General features: G+C 43.7%; 1 protein-coding gene across 1 annotated transcript in view; it reads left to right on the forward strand.

The window, feature by feature from the left end:
* The first annotated feature begins 1,091 nt into the window (after nucleotides 1-1,091).
* Nucleotides 1,092-17,113, forward strand: part of ZNF236 (zinc finger protein 236) — a 91,590-nt gene continuing 75,568 nt past the window's right edge. The window contains exons 1-7 of the mRNA XM_066623772.1: nucleotides 1,092-1,160; nucleotides 6,907-7,049; nucleotides 8,490-8,654; nucleotides 10,522-10,700; nucleotides 12,117-12,241; nucleotides 14,455-14,627; nucleotides 16,083-16,229. Coding sequence (XP_066479869.1) covers nucleotides 1,094-1,160; nucleotides 6,907-7,049; nucleotides 8,490-8,654; nucleotides 10,522-10,700; nucleotides 12,117-12,241; nucleotides 14,455-14,627; nucleotides 16,083-16,229 — 999 coding nt within the window. The 5' untranslated portion in view covers nucleotides 1,092-1,093. The remainder of the gene's footprint in view (nucleotides 1,161-6,906; nucleotides 7,050-8,489; nucleotides 8,655-10,521; nucleotides 10,701-12,116; nucleotides 12,242-14,454; nucleotides 14,628-16,082; nucleotides 16,230-17,113) is intronic.

Genomic DNA, 17,113 nt, shown 5'->3' on the forward strand with positions numbered 1-17,113 from the left:
AAAAGGTGACCCATGGTGCTAAGAAGTTTGGGAAGCACTGCTTTAGACTTGGGCAGGAGGTCTGGTCTAGAGGGTTGAGCCTCCATTTGCCTGAAGATAACAGCCGAAGGTCACCAGTTCAAGGCCACTGGCACTGTGCGACCTTGAAGCAGCTGAGCAGTTATTTCCATCTGCTCTGAGCCTGGGAGGATGGAGGCCAGAATGTGCAACCAGATCAAGAAAGAAACATCTGATTGTTGTGGTTTCTTGAAAGATAGAACCTTTCAAATTGTAAAAATCCCTATGGGGATTTAAATTTGCCCGCCTATGTAAACCGCCTTGAATAAAGTCCAAGGAGAAATCTGAGGACCAAGAAAGGCAGTATAGAAATACTTGTATTATTATTATTAATATTAGAACTCGTTTCTTTCTCCACATGCACAGAGCTCACCTCTTACTTCACAAAATGAAGCCCCACTATAGTCAATGGGACTTACTCCCAGGAAAGTGTGGACAGGATTGCAGCCCAAGAGCCCAATCCTATGCATGGCTACTCAGAAGTAAGCCCCATCAGAGTCAATGGGGCTTCCTCCCAGGAAAGTGTGGACAGGAGAGCAGCCTGTGAGCCCAATCTTGGGCACGTCTTCTCAGAAGTAAGTCCCATTCGAGTCAATGGTGCTTACTCCCAGGAATGTGTGGACAGGCCTGCAGCCTGAAAACCCTACAGGGGGTGAGGGGGGGTCATAAGACAGGCTCCCGCCCTTCCCAACGTCTGCTGGGCTTATTGCGAGGGGATCACGAGCGCTTCCCTGTTTTAAAACGAGATGCCCGTTGTCAGTTGCGCGCGTGCGCTCCTCTCTCGCACTGCCCCCCCCCCAGCCTTTTTGGGCGTTCACGCGCTAAGGCTTGTTTTCCGGTCTCACAGCGCGGCGCGTGCCCGCGCGGTTACTGCTGCTGCTCCACCGTTTCTCTCTCACCCACGCGCACCCCTCCCCCACTGCATCTCAGAGTTCGAACCGCCCAACCGCCTCTCCCTCCGCCGCCGTTGTGCGAGTGTGCGCGTGCGCGCTCCACCGCGCGGGGGAGGGGGGAGAGGAAAGGGGAGGGGGCAACCATGCCGCGGGGGCGGCCTCCAAAACCCGGCGGCCGAGAAAACAACACCAAAGCAGCCACCGAGTCAGGTAAAAAAGAAAAACAACCAAAAAAAGAAGCGCGGGCGGGCTCGTTAAAAAAAAAAAGAGGAAAAAAAATCCCCCTCCCGAAATGCCGCATCACAAAGCCTCCCGAGTGCTGGGGCTGGATCTTCCACACCGCGCGCGCAGGGTGAGCGAGAGAAAGGCGCCGTGAAACAATCCGCCGGGCCTCGTATATAGTCCCCGGATATGGAGGATGGCCGGGCCTATCGTGCGTGGGACTTCAGTGTGCGGCCGGCCCTTTGCGGAATGATACCGAGCTAACTCCGCGGCGGTCGGTGGCGGAGGAGCCGCGTGTGGCGGCCGCCGCGCGCTCCTAAAAACCTATATATAGAGGGAGGGAAGGCGAGGTTTAGTCAGAGCGGGCGGCGCGGGAGCGTGTGGGGGGGGGAATGGTGGGCTTCCGCCGCGGTGTGGCACGAGCGTCCCCTTCACGGGTTCGCGCTTTGCGGGGGGCGAGCGCCTGTGAAGGCCACGGGACTGGCAGCGGCACGGCGGATCTTTCCCCCCCCACACCCTCCCCGACTGAAGGGGCGGCGGGCGAGTCCCCTCACGAAGCTCCCCTCGAGTGCTGGGGGACGGCGCGCCTTCGGGGGAAGGGGGCGCTCTCGGGTCCACCTCCCTCTACACTGGCTCGGCTGCCTCCCGCTCCATCCTGAGCCCTCCTCTGAGGCACTTTGCATCACTGGGCAGTGCCACCCTTGCGTGCCTCAGTGCCAGGCTGGCGTGCCTGTGGCGCCCTAGCCTCAAGTGACAGACCATGTCGCAGGTGAAGCTCTGGAGTTCCCTCACTCCAGGGCTGTCAACCATCTTCACCTCATGGCACACTGACAAGGCACCGAAATGGTCTGGCACACCATTGGCAAGGCACACCATGCTGCCAGTGGGGGGCTCACACACATTGGCCCTACTAATAAACAACCTTCCCCTAAATTCCTGTGGCACACCTGTGGCCCGCTCACAGCACACCAGTGCCACGGCTCAGTGGTTGAAAACGTCTGCTCTAGGGGTGGTGCAAGTGCTGTATTTGCACTCAGGCCGTTTCTGACTGTAAATACACGTGGTTTAATATACATGGTAAATACACACAGTTTAGGTTATGTTGAGACATCAATTTTTCAACCTTTTTCATCTCGCAGCACTGACAAGGTGCTAGAATTGTCATCAGGTTTTGGGCAGTTGACAAGGCATGCCGCACTGACACCGGGGGCTTGCACCCCTCACCAGTGGCCCTACTAACAGCCCGATCCTATCCCATTTTTCAGTGCCGATGCAACCGTACCAGTGGGGTGTGCATTGCATTCTGTGGTGGGGAGGCAGTCACAGAAGCCTTCTCAAGGTATGGGAACATTTGTTCCCATACCTTGGGGCTGCATTGCGGCTGCACCAGTGCTGAAAAGTTGGCTAGGATTGGGCTGTGAGCCTCCCCCAAACTCCTGGCACACCACCCCACAGGGTTTGGAAGGGAATGCATGGGAAGTGCTTTGCATGTTTGTGAAGTGCTAAACAAATACTGCTTCTTAACATTAATGTTACTACTCCTAATGTAGTAGTGCTAGTTATTACCCTATCCCAGTATTTCTCAAACTGTGGGTTAGGACAAGCCAAAGGGCAAGGTAATTTCAGGTGGGTCCCCATTCATATCATTATTTTATTTTTAATATATTATACTTGATGCTACTGTGGTATGTGATTGCATTTGGGGAAGTGTTACATATGTGTACATTTAACAGGCTATTATGTATATACTTTTAACAATGATAGTCAATGGGACTTACTCCTAGGTAAGTGTAGGTAGGATTGTTAAAAATGTTCCTACTTGATGTCACTTCTGGTCATCACTTCAGTGTGTTCTGACAGATTCTCATTCTAAAAAGTGGGTCCCAGTGCTAAAAGTTTGAGAATCACTGCCCTATTTTATTGCATAGGATTGGGGTGGCAGCCACTTCATTAGTACCTATGATACCATCTCTGAAGTTTTATCAACCCTCATCTCAAATTCAATTTCAATTCCTGGCTTCCCCAAATAAGGGGGGGGGGGAATTCCTGTATGATATCTTGGTTGTTGACAGTACTGACTTTGATGAGCCAATGCTCTTCTTCAGGTATGGCAGCTATGAAAAGAGGGCAGACTAAAAATGATTCTCTTTCACTCGCGAGCTGTTCTACTTTTCATTTTCTTTGGCCTCCTGTATTCTTCCAAAATTCTTAGTGTTGATTGTGTACCTAAATGTCTTTCCCCTTGTTATGGCTTCCCAGAATTGTACTTTTCCCTAGTCCTCCATCTTCAATCAAGCATCAGCCACAGATGCAATCTGCCCATCTGAATTTTTTGCAGTGGATTATAGTGAGCTGAATGACAGCATACAAGGAGATGTGGGAAGATCCAAAAACCCAGGGTTACTAACCCATCTGATAATGGGAAAATGATTGTAGACATGGAATAAAAGCTGTTTGTGTAGTCTTCCTCAAAGGAGATGTTACTAAAGGGAAAAAAATGAGAGGAAAACTGACTTCATTAAGGTGCAGTTTAGTAATGCTAACACGCCTTGACTTTTGTAATGGGCTCCCTTCCCTGGCACGCCTTCTCCCCTATCCCAGAATGTTTGCATGTGACTACTGAGCAGAGGAGCACTGGTGATTCACCAGCAGTAGCCCATTGCCAACTGGCACTGAGCTACCTCTGGCTGATGTTGAGGGCTGCAAATGTGCACGTTTATGGCAAGTTTGCAACATTCACCACTGGCAGACCTCCAGCAGTACGAGTTTAGGATTGGGCTCCAAGTTAGGTTTTAAGGATTTAAACACATTTGTGGTGGGTAACTCTATCAACACTTATTGCCCATGGTAATGTTCTTGAGCCATATACCATAACACCTAATGCTAGGAACAAACAATGGGATAACTATCAGCTTCATACCTGTTTGAATTTCCTGTGGTATCTGTCAGGTCAAAATCTCAGCAGATTAATGTCTCCTTCCTCTTCCCTCTCTGCACCTCTGCTAAAGGAAAAAAATTTTTTCATTCTCACCACCGGGTCCGTCATCCTTAATTGTCTTCAACCTGCAGAGTACAATCCTCACTTCTTGTTACTGATCAGAATTAGTCTGTCTCATTCAGCCTTTGGCCATTTCTAATGTCTGTTCTTGTGTCTCCAGTCCAGGCAGGAGAACAAAGGTGAGAAATTTGAGATGGGCAACACTGTTCAATCTGAAGATACCCATTAGTGATGCCACATCACCTGCCTTTATCACATACCCCTCCCCCATGCTAAAGCATAGGCACCTGTATAACACTTGTTTAGGGGCAGGTATGAAGTGAAGTCTGAAACCTTCTGATGTTGGCTCCAACTTAGTGCCTTAAAAAACCAAATTAGAAGCATGAAGCTGCACACAGATTCCCTAGATTTGGTTTACTACAGTTCTGTGTCATAACAAGGCAATTGCTAACATATTCTTCCATACCTAGAAGAAATGAGACAGCTGTGCATGTTACATTCTCTATTAAGTATCTACAACTGTTATTCTGTCTGTGCTCAGGTGCTGTCTGTTGAGAGCTCCTGATCCTCTGCTTCATAAGTCTCTGTGTTTCAACCCATTGTGACACATACATGCTTTGGTTTTAATAAATCCTCTGTGTTGACGGCACATCTGAATCCAGGATATATTCCAGTTCCATGTTTGCATTCTTGTCATTCTTTGGAATTAAGTTTCTTCTATTAAAAAATGAACTTCTTACACTGGAATTGGGTTTATTTCTACTTTTGGTTTTCTAAAAAGCCAGAACAACCATAAAATGAAAAAAAAAAAAAGATTTAAAAAGTAGGGTTGTACAGTAAGAAAAACATGACTAATCACAATTGAAACCAATGAAATAAGACTAATAAACACCATTAATTTCAATGGGACTATCAGCCCAATTCTAACCACTTTTCCAGAACTGATGCAGCCATGCCAACAATGCAGCCATACTGCGTTCTGTGGTGGGGGCGGGAAGGAGGCATCCTCAAGGTAAGGCCGTGGTTCCTGTACTGAGCCATAGCTCTCTGGCGACCTGCGGAATCCTTGTGAAAAACCCACTGCACTATACAATGTATAGCAGAGGTTTTCAACCACTGTGCGCCACAAGTGAGCCTCAAATGTGCCACAGGGCCAGAGGAGACAGCAGTTGCTAGGGGGAAGAGTGACTGAGCCTTGCGTGGCAACACAAGTACTTGCTGCAAAGGGAGCAGAAGCGGCTGCTCTGCCTCACTCTGCAGCCTGCTTATAAGAAGTGACCAGGAGCTGCCACTTTGAATTTCATGCTGTCGCATGTTGATTGGGCAGTTGGAGAAGCCAGACAGGAGCCATGTTGTGGATGAGAGAGAGAGTGAGCCAGTCAGACGTGTATCAGGTGAGAAGCAAGCAAGTGAAGTGGAGTCTGCTTGGAGCCACTGACTGAAGGATTGGCTAGCTGAAAAAGATCCTGCCTGCAGCAACCCTCCTTGTGTTGCTCCACTGAGAGGGCACTTTTTGGCACTTAGAGTAAGGGAGTTATTTGCACTCTCAAATAAATGAGCAGGCAAATAACACATCTCTCCACCTCTTCCCACTCCACCCCACCCACCCACACAACTCATTCCTTCCCCCATCCTAAAATCTCATATAATCACACCTAACACCTCCCTTTCCATACTCCCCTTGTTCGTCCCTAATTTCCAAAGATCTGGAATCCATTACCTTGCATTATCTGTCTTCTCCCCTACCTGCAGTTCAATCCTGCACCTAGTTTTAATCATGCCACCTCATTGCCCCTCCACATCTCTTCAGCACACCATGTGCTCAATTTTACCTCACTTTGCCAACACTGGCATTCTGACATTTCTGATAAAAATTTGACTCTGAACCAGTGGAACCTTAGCTTCTCTGGGCAACATGGAGGCTGGATCCTTCCTCTACAGGCCACTGTGTATCCTTGAGCCAGCCCCGCCAACTCTAAAGGAAGTGCACCGTTCGTTATGGCATGTTTGCAACAGTACTGGGCCAGGACAAGGAACTTGCGCTGGCCCAGGGAGCACTCGGGACTGTGCTCTGAATAGCTTACCGCACAATCCTATGCATGTCTACTAAGAAGTAAGTCCCTTTGGCGTCAATGGGGCTTACTTCCAGGAAAGTGTAGGTAGGATGGGCTGTTATTTTCCACTTCAACATCTGTTTCTTTAGCAAGGCCATGCTGCTAATTAGGTAAAATCTACAAAGACTTGGGTATTTTCCACCTTGTAATTTGTTCTGTATAATGCAGTACAAGCCTCTGAATTTTTTTGGTCTTTTTAAATATTGAAATTCCAAAGAAATAAAAATTAATCTCCTCTTAAAAAACTCAACTGAATTTGAAAAGGTTTCCAGAATCTCAGCAAAGTTCATTTGCAAGATTATAAATCAGTTTTAATTTAATGTAGTGTCAGATACCACTGGTAAGGCATTTTTAATATGTTTCCTTCCAGGTTCGAAGCTACAATTATTGTTGTGGTATTACTTTTAGATCTTTTGGCAATTTTTGTTTAATGGGCATTGTCTTTCAACTATTAAAGGAGAATACTAGGTATGTCTCATGTTAGCCTCTTGCTATTCAAATTTAGTGGGTTCTTATTGGGCAATAATTCCTCTGTAATGCACTAACAGAATGTCTAATTTGAGAGTACATTTTCAAATGGAAGCATAGTTTCACTCAAAAAAGTGTTGTGCTTATTTTGTAGATGGTGTTTTAACACTGAATACAGACAGCAATAATTATACACAGAAAATATCAAACTTTCGTAAGTGTGAGATCTGTTTTTTGTCTTTTTCAAAAGACACGCAGTTCCAGCGCCACATGAGGGATCATGAGCAAAATGACAAGGTGTGTATCTATAAATCTGGGTCATTTTTATGATAAAATGAACAATGTGTGCAAATTTCCATTTAATTTTCTCTTGAATCAAATTTCAGAATTCTTTGTAAATTTACATTTTGAGAAGCCTAAGTGAACATAATTTTCATAATCCTCTTTCCCTTAAATATCTCTAGAAAGATTCAAGGTAAACCTTATTTTATAAGGATGTCTTACTGTTCCTAGCCTAGCAATAACCAGTTGCGTTAGGAATTACAGCTAGTTGACCCACTGAGTGTATAAATATATTAATGAGCTTAATAATACAGAAACTCAAACTTTATCAAGAAAACTAACTGTGCAAAATTTCCGCAGCTTCAATGTGTAATAAAGTACGTTAGGATCTTAGTTTTGAAATAATAATAATGAGTAAGTATTTATATACCGCCTTTCTGGTCATCGGATTACTCCTCTGACTTTATTCAAGGCAGTTTACATAGGCAGGCATTTCTAAATCCCTCAAGGGGAATTTTACAATCATAGAGGTTCTCTCTTACAAGAACCAACATTTCAGAATGGATCTTCCTGGTTTGGTCTTACTTCTGGCCTCCAGTTCTCCCACGCAGGCTGACAAGCAGCTCTATCTCTCACAAATCTGTTTTGCAAATTTTAATCTCTTTTCCAAGGAAATGTTGAGGGTTGAATTCTGTAAAGCTGCATTGTGTAAAGCCCAGTTATAATGCCAAAAGAGTGTAAAGAGGAGAATGCTTCAAAGTGCATTGGCAAAATTATGTCATATAAATGCAGTAAACAGAGAAAATATGGCAAAGGGAAAGAGAGTCATTGGGAAGATTCATGGGCGGCCCATTCCTAATCTGCCCTGGAGCAGGCAGTCTGGTGGCACAATTTGGGCCAAGGGGAATTAATTTTCCTTATTCCAAGCAATGCAGCAGAGGCGGAATGGGGCTACTAAAGAGATGGTGCAGATCTGTGCAGCCCAGTGGTAGGCCAGACTGCCCGGGAGGGGTGTTAGGATCTGGCCTAAGTGCAGAATCCTGGTTCTGCCTCTCCTGGTCCTCCAGGGCTCTGGTCCCTGCCTGCTGCGCACCCAGGAATGCCCCTTGAAATGCCTTCCCCACACCCCTGTGCCAGTGGCCTGCTGTCAGTGCAAACTTACCTGAAGCTAGTGCTGTGGAGGCCAAATTCGGCCTCCAGAGGTCTGTGCAACTCTGTGCACTGGTCTTTCGACTCCTGTGGTGGTGCAGAAGTGCCTTATGGCACTTTTGCAACACCTCCAGCCTAAGTAACTCTTTGGATTGGGCCCTATTAGGAAGTTTGGGTAATTGACAGTTCCTCATTTTGGTGCTGTTTGTGTTTGATGTGTTTGGCGCTATTTAATGTGTTTTTTGTCTTGTATATTATCTGCTTAATAAGCTGAAATATTGCCTTGATTTCATTTTTCATCAATAGCCTCATCGATGTGACCAGTGTCCAATGTCGTTTAATGTTGAATTCAACCTTACACTCCATAAATGTACCCACAATGGAGAAGATCCTACTTGTCCTGTATGCAACAAAAAATTCTCCAGAGTGGCTAGTCTTAAAGCTCATATTATGCTACATGAAAAGGAGGAGGTATTTACGTTAATTTTTTTGAAGTGCACATTGGATACAAACATGGGAAGTGATTGCTTGTGTGTTTCAGAGGCTCCAGAACTCTACTGGAAAAGGTTTTTGCACCAAAACAAAGGGTTTTAACAGAAATTGTAATTAGCTGTTACAGACTAATACTGAGGTATTCAATCTGTGCATCCCGCCTCCCTAGTGAGGCGTGGCTAGCCTCCAGGGGCGTCACCAGGCATCTCGGGGAGAGAGGCTGCTCTGCTCTGCTCTGCTCAGCTCAGCTGCACATGCTGCCTCCTGACTTGCTGCTTTTCCGAGGCTGAGAACGAGGTGGGTGGGACAGTGTGAAACATGGTGGGGGGAGGTGGGAGAGAAGGCTGGCTGGGCAGGCAGACGTGCCGCATCTCATCATGGAGCTCTCTTCATGTGCAACCTTGCCCCAAGGACTACATTTCCCAGTGTGCCCCTCGCCCTGCGCAACCTGGGATTGGTCAAGGCTGCTTGGGAAAGAAGGAGCCAGCCTGCTCCTAGTGGGGGGGGGGTGTCCAAATGCCCCAGCCTGCATCCCTCCGTCTTGCTGGGGGGAACGGGTGGCATCTGCATGTTGGGTGTGTGTGTGTGTGTGTGTGAGCAGCCCCCATCTACTTTGGGGTGAGTTGTAATCTTGCAGGGTGTGGCTGCAATCCTTTCCACACTTTCCGGGGAGTAAGCCCCATTGACTCAAATGGGGCTTACTTCTGAGTAGACCGACATAGGCTTGGGGTCTGTGTCAGCTTAACCAAGGATCCTCACCTTTCTCTTTTTCCTTCCCCTTCAAAAAAGAAAAAAACCCACTCTTGATGGCTTTCTCTCCAAAAATTGATTAAAAATAAAAAAATCCCCATTCCTTTTCAGCTATCCCTTTTTCCTCCTGCCTCCTTTTGGGGGGGGGGGGTGGTACTCTGTTGGCTGCTATTGTAAGACAAAAGGTACAATCCTAGCTAGGTCTACTCAGAAGGAAGCCCTGTTGTGTTCAGTGGGACTTACTCCCAGGAAAGTGGGGTTAGGATTCCAGCCAAACAGTCTCTAGATCTCAGTTTGCATCAGTTTGCAATTAGCAGATACACACAGAACAAAGTCTTCCCCTCCTGCAAATTCATCACTTCCCCCCCCCTTTCCAAAACCCTCCAGGTGTGCTGCTAACAAACTCAGGGCACAGTCCTAACCAGGTCTACTCAGAAGTAAGTCCTATTTTGTTCGTTGGGGCTTACTCTTAAGTAAGTGTGGTTAGCATTGCAGCCTCAGAGTGCTGGCAGCCTTGTTTCTAGTGTATAATTATAACACCTTCATCCCCATTTTGGGGGTAACTGAGGTGAGGTGTTGTAATGGGGAGCCGTGGCCAATGGCTACAAGGATCAGGGGAGGCGTGAGCCGGAAAAGTTCGAGAACCACTGGACTAATATCTGAATCTTGTTTGTGATTCTGGTTTGGTGATTAAATGCAGACACAATAGCAAACAGTGGTCTGTGCTAAAGATATAGAAACTAATTGCATCTGAGCAACACAAGAAAAGCAGGAGGCTCATTTACCTAATGATAAATCACACTTTGGCATTATGTAGTTCCAGCTCATAGTGTGATCATAGTGAGATCTTTAAGCTAGTTTTGGAAGAGCAAGTTATCTTTATAGGATTTGTTTATTAAAGTATGTATTTCACACATTTGTGGCGTATTTATATTAGCTCTAGAAGGAGTTGGGTAAGCTCTCAAGATAGAATAAGTGTATATCGTTTTTCACTCTTTTTAATGTTTGTACAGTTCTTGAGACACAAAATGTTGCTGCAACAGTTGATTTTATGAAATTGTAGAAAAGAATCAAACCAGTTTTGCAATTTTTGCAGAATCTTATCTGTTCAGAGTGTGGAGATGAGTTTACTTTGCAGAGCCAGTTGGCTCTACACTTGGAAGAACATCGTCAGGAGTTCTCAGGAAACAAAACCTATGTCTGTAAAACCTGTAAAAAAGAGGTTGACTCTTCTACCCAACTAAAGGAGCACATGAAAACTCATTACAAAATAAGGTGAGATGAATATTTGAATATGTTCAGAAGTATGTTGCAGAAACTGCCTTGGCATCATGCTTGTTGTGCCCAGGGGAGGGGGTCTAGGAAACGACAGGTGGGTCAGCCTCATATTTGTTCCAGGTTAAGGTGGTGGAACACCTAATCAAGGATAAAATCTTAAGTTATATAGATGAGCAAGCTTTGCTGGAGGAGAATCAGCATGGCTTCTGTACTTTTTGCCCCATGAATCTTTTAGAATTCTTTGAAAAGATCAACAGGGATGTGGGTCAACCCATTGATACATACCTGTACTTTCAGAGTGCACTTGACACAGTCCTTCACCAAAAGCTCCTGAGAAAACTCCTTGGTCAAGAAAGAAGGATTAGGAACTGGTTGAAGAACAGGAAACAGAGTTGGGTGTAAATTGGCAGTTTTTACAAAGATGAAAGGTGAAGAGCAGTGTGCCCCAAGGATTTGTCTTGGGACCAATGCTTTTCAGTTTGTTCATAAATGACCTGGAGTTGGGAATAAGCAGCGAGGTGGCCAAGTGTGCAGATGACACTAAACTTTTCTTGGTGGTGAAATCTAGAATGGATTGTGAAGAGCTCCAGATTTTTCTAAATTGGGAGAATGGACAGCAAAATGACAGATGCACTTCAATGTAAGTGCAAAGAGATGCCCATTGGGACAAGAAATCAAGATTTCACATACACACTGATGGATTCTAAGCTGTCTGTGACTGATTGTTAGAGATGAAGTGAGGTTCTGGTGAGACAGATCAATGAAAGTGATTGGCCAGTGTGCAGCGTCTGTGAAGTCCTTTTTCGTGCTTGGGATCATTAAAAAGGTGAAGTCCTTTTTCGTGCTTGGGATCATTAAAAAGGTATTGAGAATAAAGCAACCAATATTATGATGCCATTGTTGTGTCCAGTTCTGGTCACCACATCTCAAAAATGATACAGTGAAGCTGAAAAAAGTGCAGAACTGAACAACCAAAATTATTATAGTGGCCTGGGGCACCTCCCTTGCCATAGGATGTTGTGATGGCACCTGACCTAGATGCCTTCAAAAGGGGATTGGACAGATTTATGGAGGAATGGTCCATCCAATTGCAAACCTGGCCCTGGGGTTAAGGAGAAGAACTAAGAGGATATAAGAGATCCCAAATGGCTACTGTCTTTTTGCCACTAACCATGGGACATTTGTTGGGGCTCTTGTGCTGTGTGTTTGTTACAGATTTAGGGGGCAGTGTTTGTTGGAATACAGTTTTATGATCTTATGCATATGTATTCTATCAGCAGGCACCGACTTTGTAGGGTGCCTAAGATACAAAATCATTGGGGGCAGTGAACAAAAATTAGTGTATTTTTTAAATGAGCTGATGAGTATAGGATCAAATACAAATACATTTAATTGTTCAATGTGCTTTTGCAGGGTATCAAATTCTAGATCGTACAATAGAAATATTGACAGAAGTGGGTTTACATATTCGTGTCCACACTGTGGAAAAACGTTCCAGAAACCAAGTCAATTGACACGACATGTTCGAATACACACAGGTAAGGTGAATTCAATGTGTATTCAGGATAATTCAAGTATTGTTCTGTATTTTCACAATAGCATGCTTACTGATTTTCCCCAACAATGGCTTAAAATGGGCTTTGTATGCATTTTAGCAAAAGCTGGAACTCATCTCAGATGTGTATAATACATATGTGATTAACCACAGCATGTCACAGAGTGAACTCCACACGCTGTCTGCCAGTGGGATGCAATGAGATCCAAGGCTGGGGATGCAGACTGGGAAGTAATACTTGATGTCACACTGTAAGGCATTCGGGGGGAGCTACTCCAGACCCTGTACAATCATGTTGCCTGTTGAAGCAGAGCTGTTGCTGCTGCAGCTCTTGTCAGAGAGACTCGAGTTTGTGCCACTAACAGTTCTGCCTCCCCTGTGATTGCGCAGCCACTCAGAAACGGGAGGCTGAGCTGTTGCTGCCACAAGCTCTCGTCTCTCCCTCTATTTGAGGCTACTTTAATTGGAGACACATGAGGCTCTGGGGCCATTTTCATTGCAGCAGTACAGGACGGGAGGCTCCAACTCTCCTGACTGCATGTCTCTGCTTGCTGTGTATCACATTTTACTCACTGCTTGCTGTGTATCACATTTTACACTTTTATGATTGAATAAAATAATTTTTGCATTAAAGACTTTAATGCTGAATGCACAGAATTGTTGCACTAAAATGCAACAATTAAGTTGAAATACCAATAGTGAGCACTTTTATTTTGAAGTGTCAGATGTATCATTCAGAGTGCCTTCTGATATTTGTTGGCAAGCAAACTGATACAATCATTTCTAGGTTCTACATTGTGAATATTTTTTTAATTTACCTGCAAACAACTTTTAATTTGTATTTTAATTTTAATTCTTGCTGGAAATGAGAATAATGTGATTTGGAAACAAGCTCAGTTTTTTTAAAATGTGAAATTGCAGAAAAAGGACACAAGAGGTCAGCCTTGTCCTAAATTCCAATACAGTGTTTCAGTGTTCTTTTCTGAAATGAAATTTGTTTGATTTCCAGGACTACTTAATGCAAATGTTGAATAGTTAGAAATTTTGAATCTACAGCTATAACTGTACCATTGAATAAAAGGAAGAAGTTTTCTTGTTGAGATTGTTCTTATAGATATTAATAACATGGGGGATAAGATGGAACTCTGCTGCTCCTGAAAAACCGGTGTGCTGAATAGGTGTCCTCTAGTAACACCTTCTGGGTCCTACTGGAACCACTTCAAAACAGTGCCCCCCCCAGGCCACGCCTGGCCAGACATCCCAGAAGGTCTCCATAGTTGATGGTGTTGCTACCTAGAGGTCCACAGAGATGCAGTCACCCATCAAGTCTTCAGTGCGGATAATCTACCAGGACAACCAGAGTGCTTTCAGTCCCAAAGCCTGTCTGAAGCCAGATTGACTTGACAGATAATCCAATTTATCCAGAAACCTCTTGTTGAGATGCTACCACCCATTCAGTTACCTTGCTCAGAAATGGGATGTTGGAGTCTGGTGAGGAGAGAGGGAAGAAGAGAAGAGGATGGTGAAAAAAACCGCTGAACTACAGAGCTCAGAGGATTAGCACCCCGTCCCTAGCAGAGGCAGGGTTGGTTGGCAGGGAGGGGTAGGATACCTTCTACACTATGTGAAGACAACGTTTTTGGATTGGTCCTGCTTCTTAGTCATGGAAGGGGCATCTTTTGAAGGGTCTTGAATGCCCCCCTTCTACCAGAGAAAGACAATTCAGACCATGGTTAGAGGCTGTGGCTGGAAAAAGTTCTGGGTGGGTTCCTAGGGTCATCCTATGAACAACCTGTAAACATACTTCACCAACTTGTGGCAGAAGTGCTAGCCTCTTGCTGAAAACTTTCTTTAAAAACTTATGATAACTTCTGTAATTATAACTTTTATATATAATACAGTATTAATCCTCACAATATGATTTTGTTATTCTTGGTAAAGTGATTGTTGCTGTCCCATGGGGGGGAGAGGGGGAGAGAGAGAGAGAGAGAGAGAATGAATTATAATATACAAGGGCCATTTTTTTAGGGTTTTGGTAGACAAAAATGTTCTTTTCCATTACAGTTTTGTATGCATTACTAAATTTCAGTGTGCTCTTATTACCAAATTTATTTTAAATTTAAAATCAATTTCTGTGTTTTAATATTACTTATTTCTAATGAGAACATATCTCTGTGTGTTGTATCTTTTTTAAAGGTGAACGACCATTTAAATGTAGTGAATGTGGAAAAGCATTTAATCAGAAGGGAGCATTACAAACTCATATGATTAAACACACTGGTGAGAAACCACATGCCTGTGCCTTTTGTCCTGCAGCCTTTTCTCAGAAAGGCAATCTTCAGTCACATATTCAGAGAGTTCATTCAGAGGTAACTAGCTCATTGATGGCGGTTATTAGCAACATACTTTATATTAAGATCTGTATTGTCCCTATCAACATTCAGTATTTCTATAAGTTTTGAACCATTAATTGTATGGGCTGTTACTAGGTAGAATAGAATAGGTGTCTTTTGTTTTAGATGTTTTTATTGTTGTTGAAGTATTGTACAGAATCTAGATAATTGTCTATGAGGGATGTTTGGACAGAAAAGGGAGAGTTCCTTTGTTCTTGTAAGTTTTTTTTTTTTTGCTTCTTCTCCTTCCTTCTCCCTCATTTTGTCTCTTCTCTTGTCCTACTCCTTCTTGTGCTCTTCTCTTCCAGGCTGTATATTATTGTCATAATCACCCTCTTTACCACTTTCATCCCAAGACCAGGAAGGGAGAAGGGTTTGCTTTGCCAGGTTGTTGGTCATTCTGCTTGGGCACACTTTTTTGTTCATATTTGGGAGCATTGGCCAACAGTAATGATGAACTGGCAATGATCATGACACACAGAGAAGGAGAGAAAAGAGAATGAAATGGGAAAGTTAGATGTGAAGGGAATGCAAGGGGGAAGAGGCCTTTGAACTCCCAAACAGCTCTTCCCCACCACCTCCTGTGAAATTTCACAGGCAATGAATTACCTTGCTATTGTATAATTGCATATATTGTATAATAATAATTGCATATATTGTATAATATACAATCTCAATTGTATAATTGAGATTGCTAGTCGAAATCACTGTTTGCAATGGAATTTGTACAGCCCCTTATAGAGCATGTGAAAGTAGATTTTTCACTAAGCCAGTACTTTTCTGATCAACAGCCAATGTAGCTGAAAACGTTGCCACCTTTATTTAATGTTGAATATCTCCAGTCATATTTGGATTTGTGGTACCATTTTCTCTGATGTGTAAAATCTTGATACAGTACTAAGTCCTAGCATCTAAGTGGCTCCATCACCATCCTAACACCTTTATGCTTATCTTCTTTACATTGTTTTCGTCTTAACAATAGAATTTGCTTGAGACATAATTTAATTTCTTTTGCTTCAAGCATAGTCAAAAACAGCGAACAAAAAAAGCCACCTACATTGCTTCTCATAGTTCAAGTCTTTATCCATTTTGTGAGTTGAAAAAGGGCTTTAATGGGTTCTTGGAAGTGGTTGTGCTGTGCAGCATGCTTAGGGATATGGCTGGGTTTTTTCCCCCCATATCTTTGCTGCCTAGAATTATTCTGTGGTGCGTGTTTGACTACTCTGTCAGCTGTACAATGAGGCTAAGGTTGCAATTCTATACATAGCTACCTAGAAGTAAGTCCCATTGAGCTCAGTAGGATTTACTTCTGAGTAGACATGCATTTGCTTGCACCTTTGAAAGAGCTACTAATTATAATATATTTCATAGAATAATCATAATTGCAAAGTTTTAAAACTGAGTTTTTTTCTCTCTCATTTGTTCCTAAAGGTAAAGAATGGCCCAACATATAACTGTACAGAGTGCAGTTGTATCTTCAAAAGTTTAGGCAGCTTAAATACCCATATCAGCAAGATGCACATGAGTAACACTCAAAATGCAACAAGTTCTACTACAGAAACATCTCACATTACAACGGTAACCTTTACATTCTAGTCTGTTTGTAAAGAGGATTTTTGTATATCATTGCCTACATGTATGTTTTCTGGGTATATATGTGGATGATATTTCTTCAGAGATGGGCAAAATCTACCACAAATTTCTTCTCTTCAGGAATTGTAGTTTTGCAAGTGTACAGTATGTTGGCCAATTCACATTCATGTCAGTGAGGCATGCCAGCAGTAGTTCTCAGTAGACTATGGCCATGGCCTTTAGCTTTCTTTTCCTTAGCAGATAAGTAATATAACAAATTTAACTAGGACACAGTAATCTGCTTGGGTCTTTTTAGTCTCTAGGCTCGCTAACTCTTAGTTATTAAGACTCATCCTAAGGAGTGCAAGTGAAAGAAAGTTCACTCAAGTGAGCAAAGCAGTCCTCCCCTCCCCCCCCCCCCCACACTCCACAAAATCTGCTCCAGACAAAGCAGAGCAACAGGATTTAAGGAGAAATTAATAAAAATGCCCCCTCCCTTACAAATGTAGTTGATGGTGGTTTGCCTCTAAAAATTCACACGGCAATATATTTGTTAGGATTGTATCCTAATACTGCAAGTCTATGCATGGTACTCAGAAATAAGTTGCTTTTATGCATTTTTAGTCGATTAATCAGTTAATTAAGTCTGTTAAGGATTGTGTCTATGTCTCATATATGAGAAGAATAGTTCTAGAAAAAAGCATGTTTTGTTTTTAGTTGATACATCATTCCCCTGCAAAGGAGGGAATGCCTCCTTTGCTTGTCTTCTGCAGTTTTTATACATACCTAAAATGCATTCTTAAAACTCTACTTTCCCAGCATTTCTCAAAATGTGATTCAACCTTGGGACTCTTTGAGACCCCTTTAGGGGCTCCAGGAATACACCATAA

The sequence above is a fragment of the Tiliqua scincoides genome, chromosome 4 (genome assembly GCF_035046505.1).
Source record: "Tiliqua scincoides isolate rTilSci1 chromosome 4, rTilSci1.hap2, whole genome shotgun sequence".
In the NCBI taxonomy this organism is placed as follows: Eukaryota; Metazoa; Chordata; class Lepidosauria; order Squamata; family Scincidae; genus Tiliqua; species Tiliqua scincoides.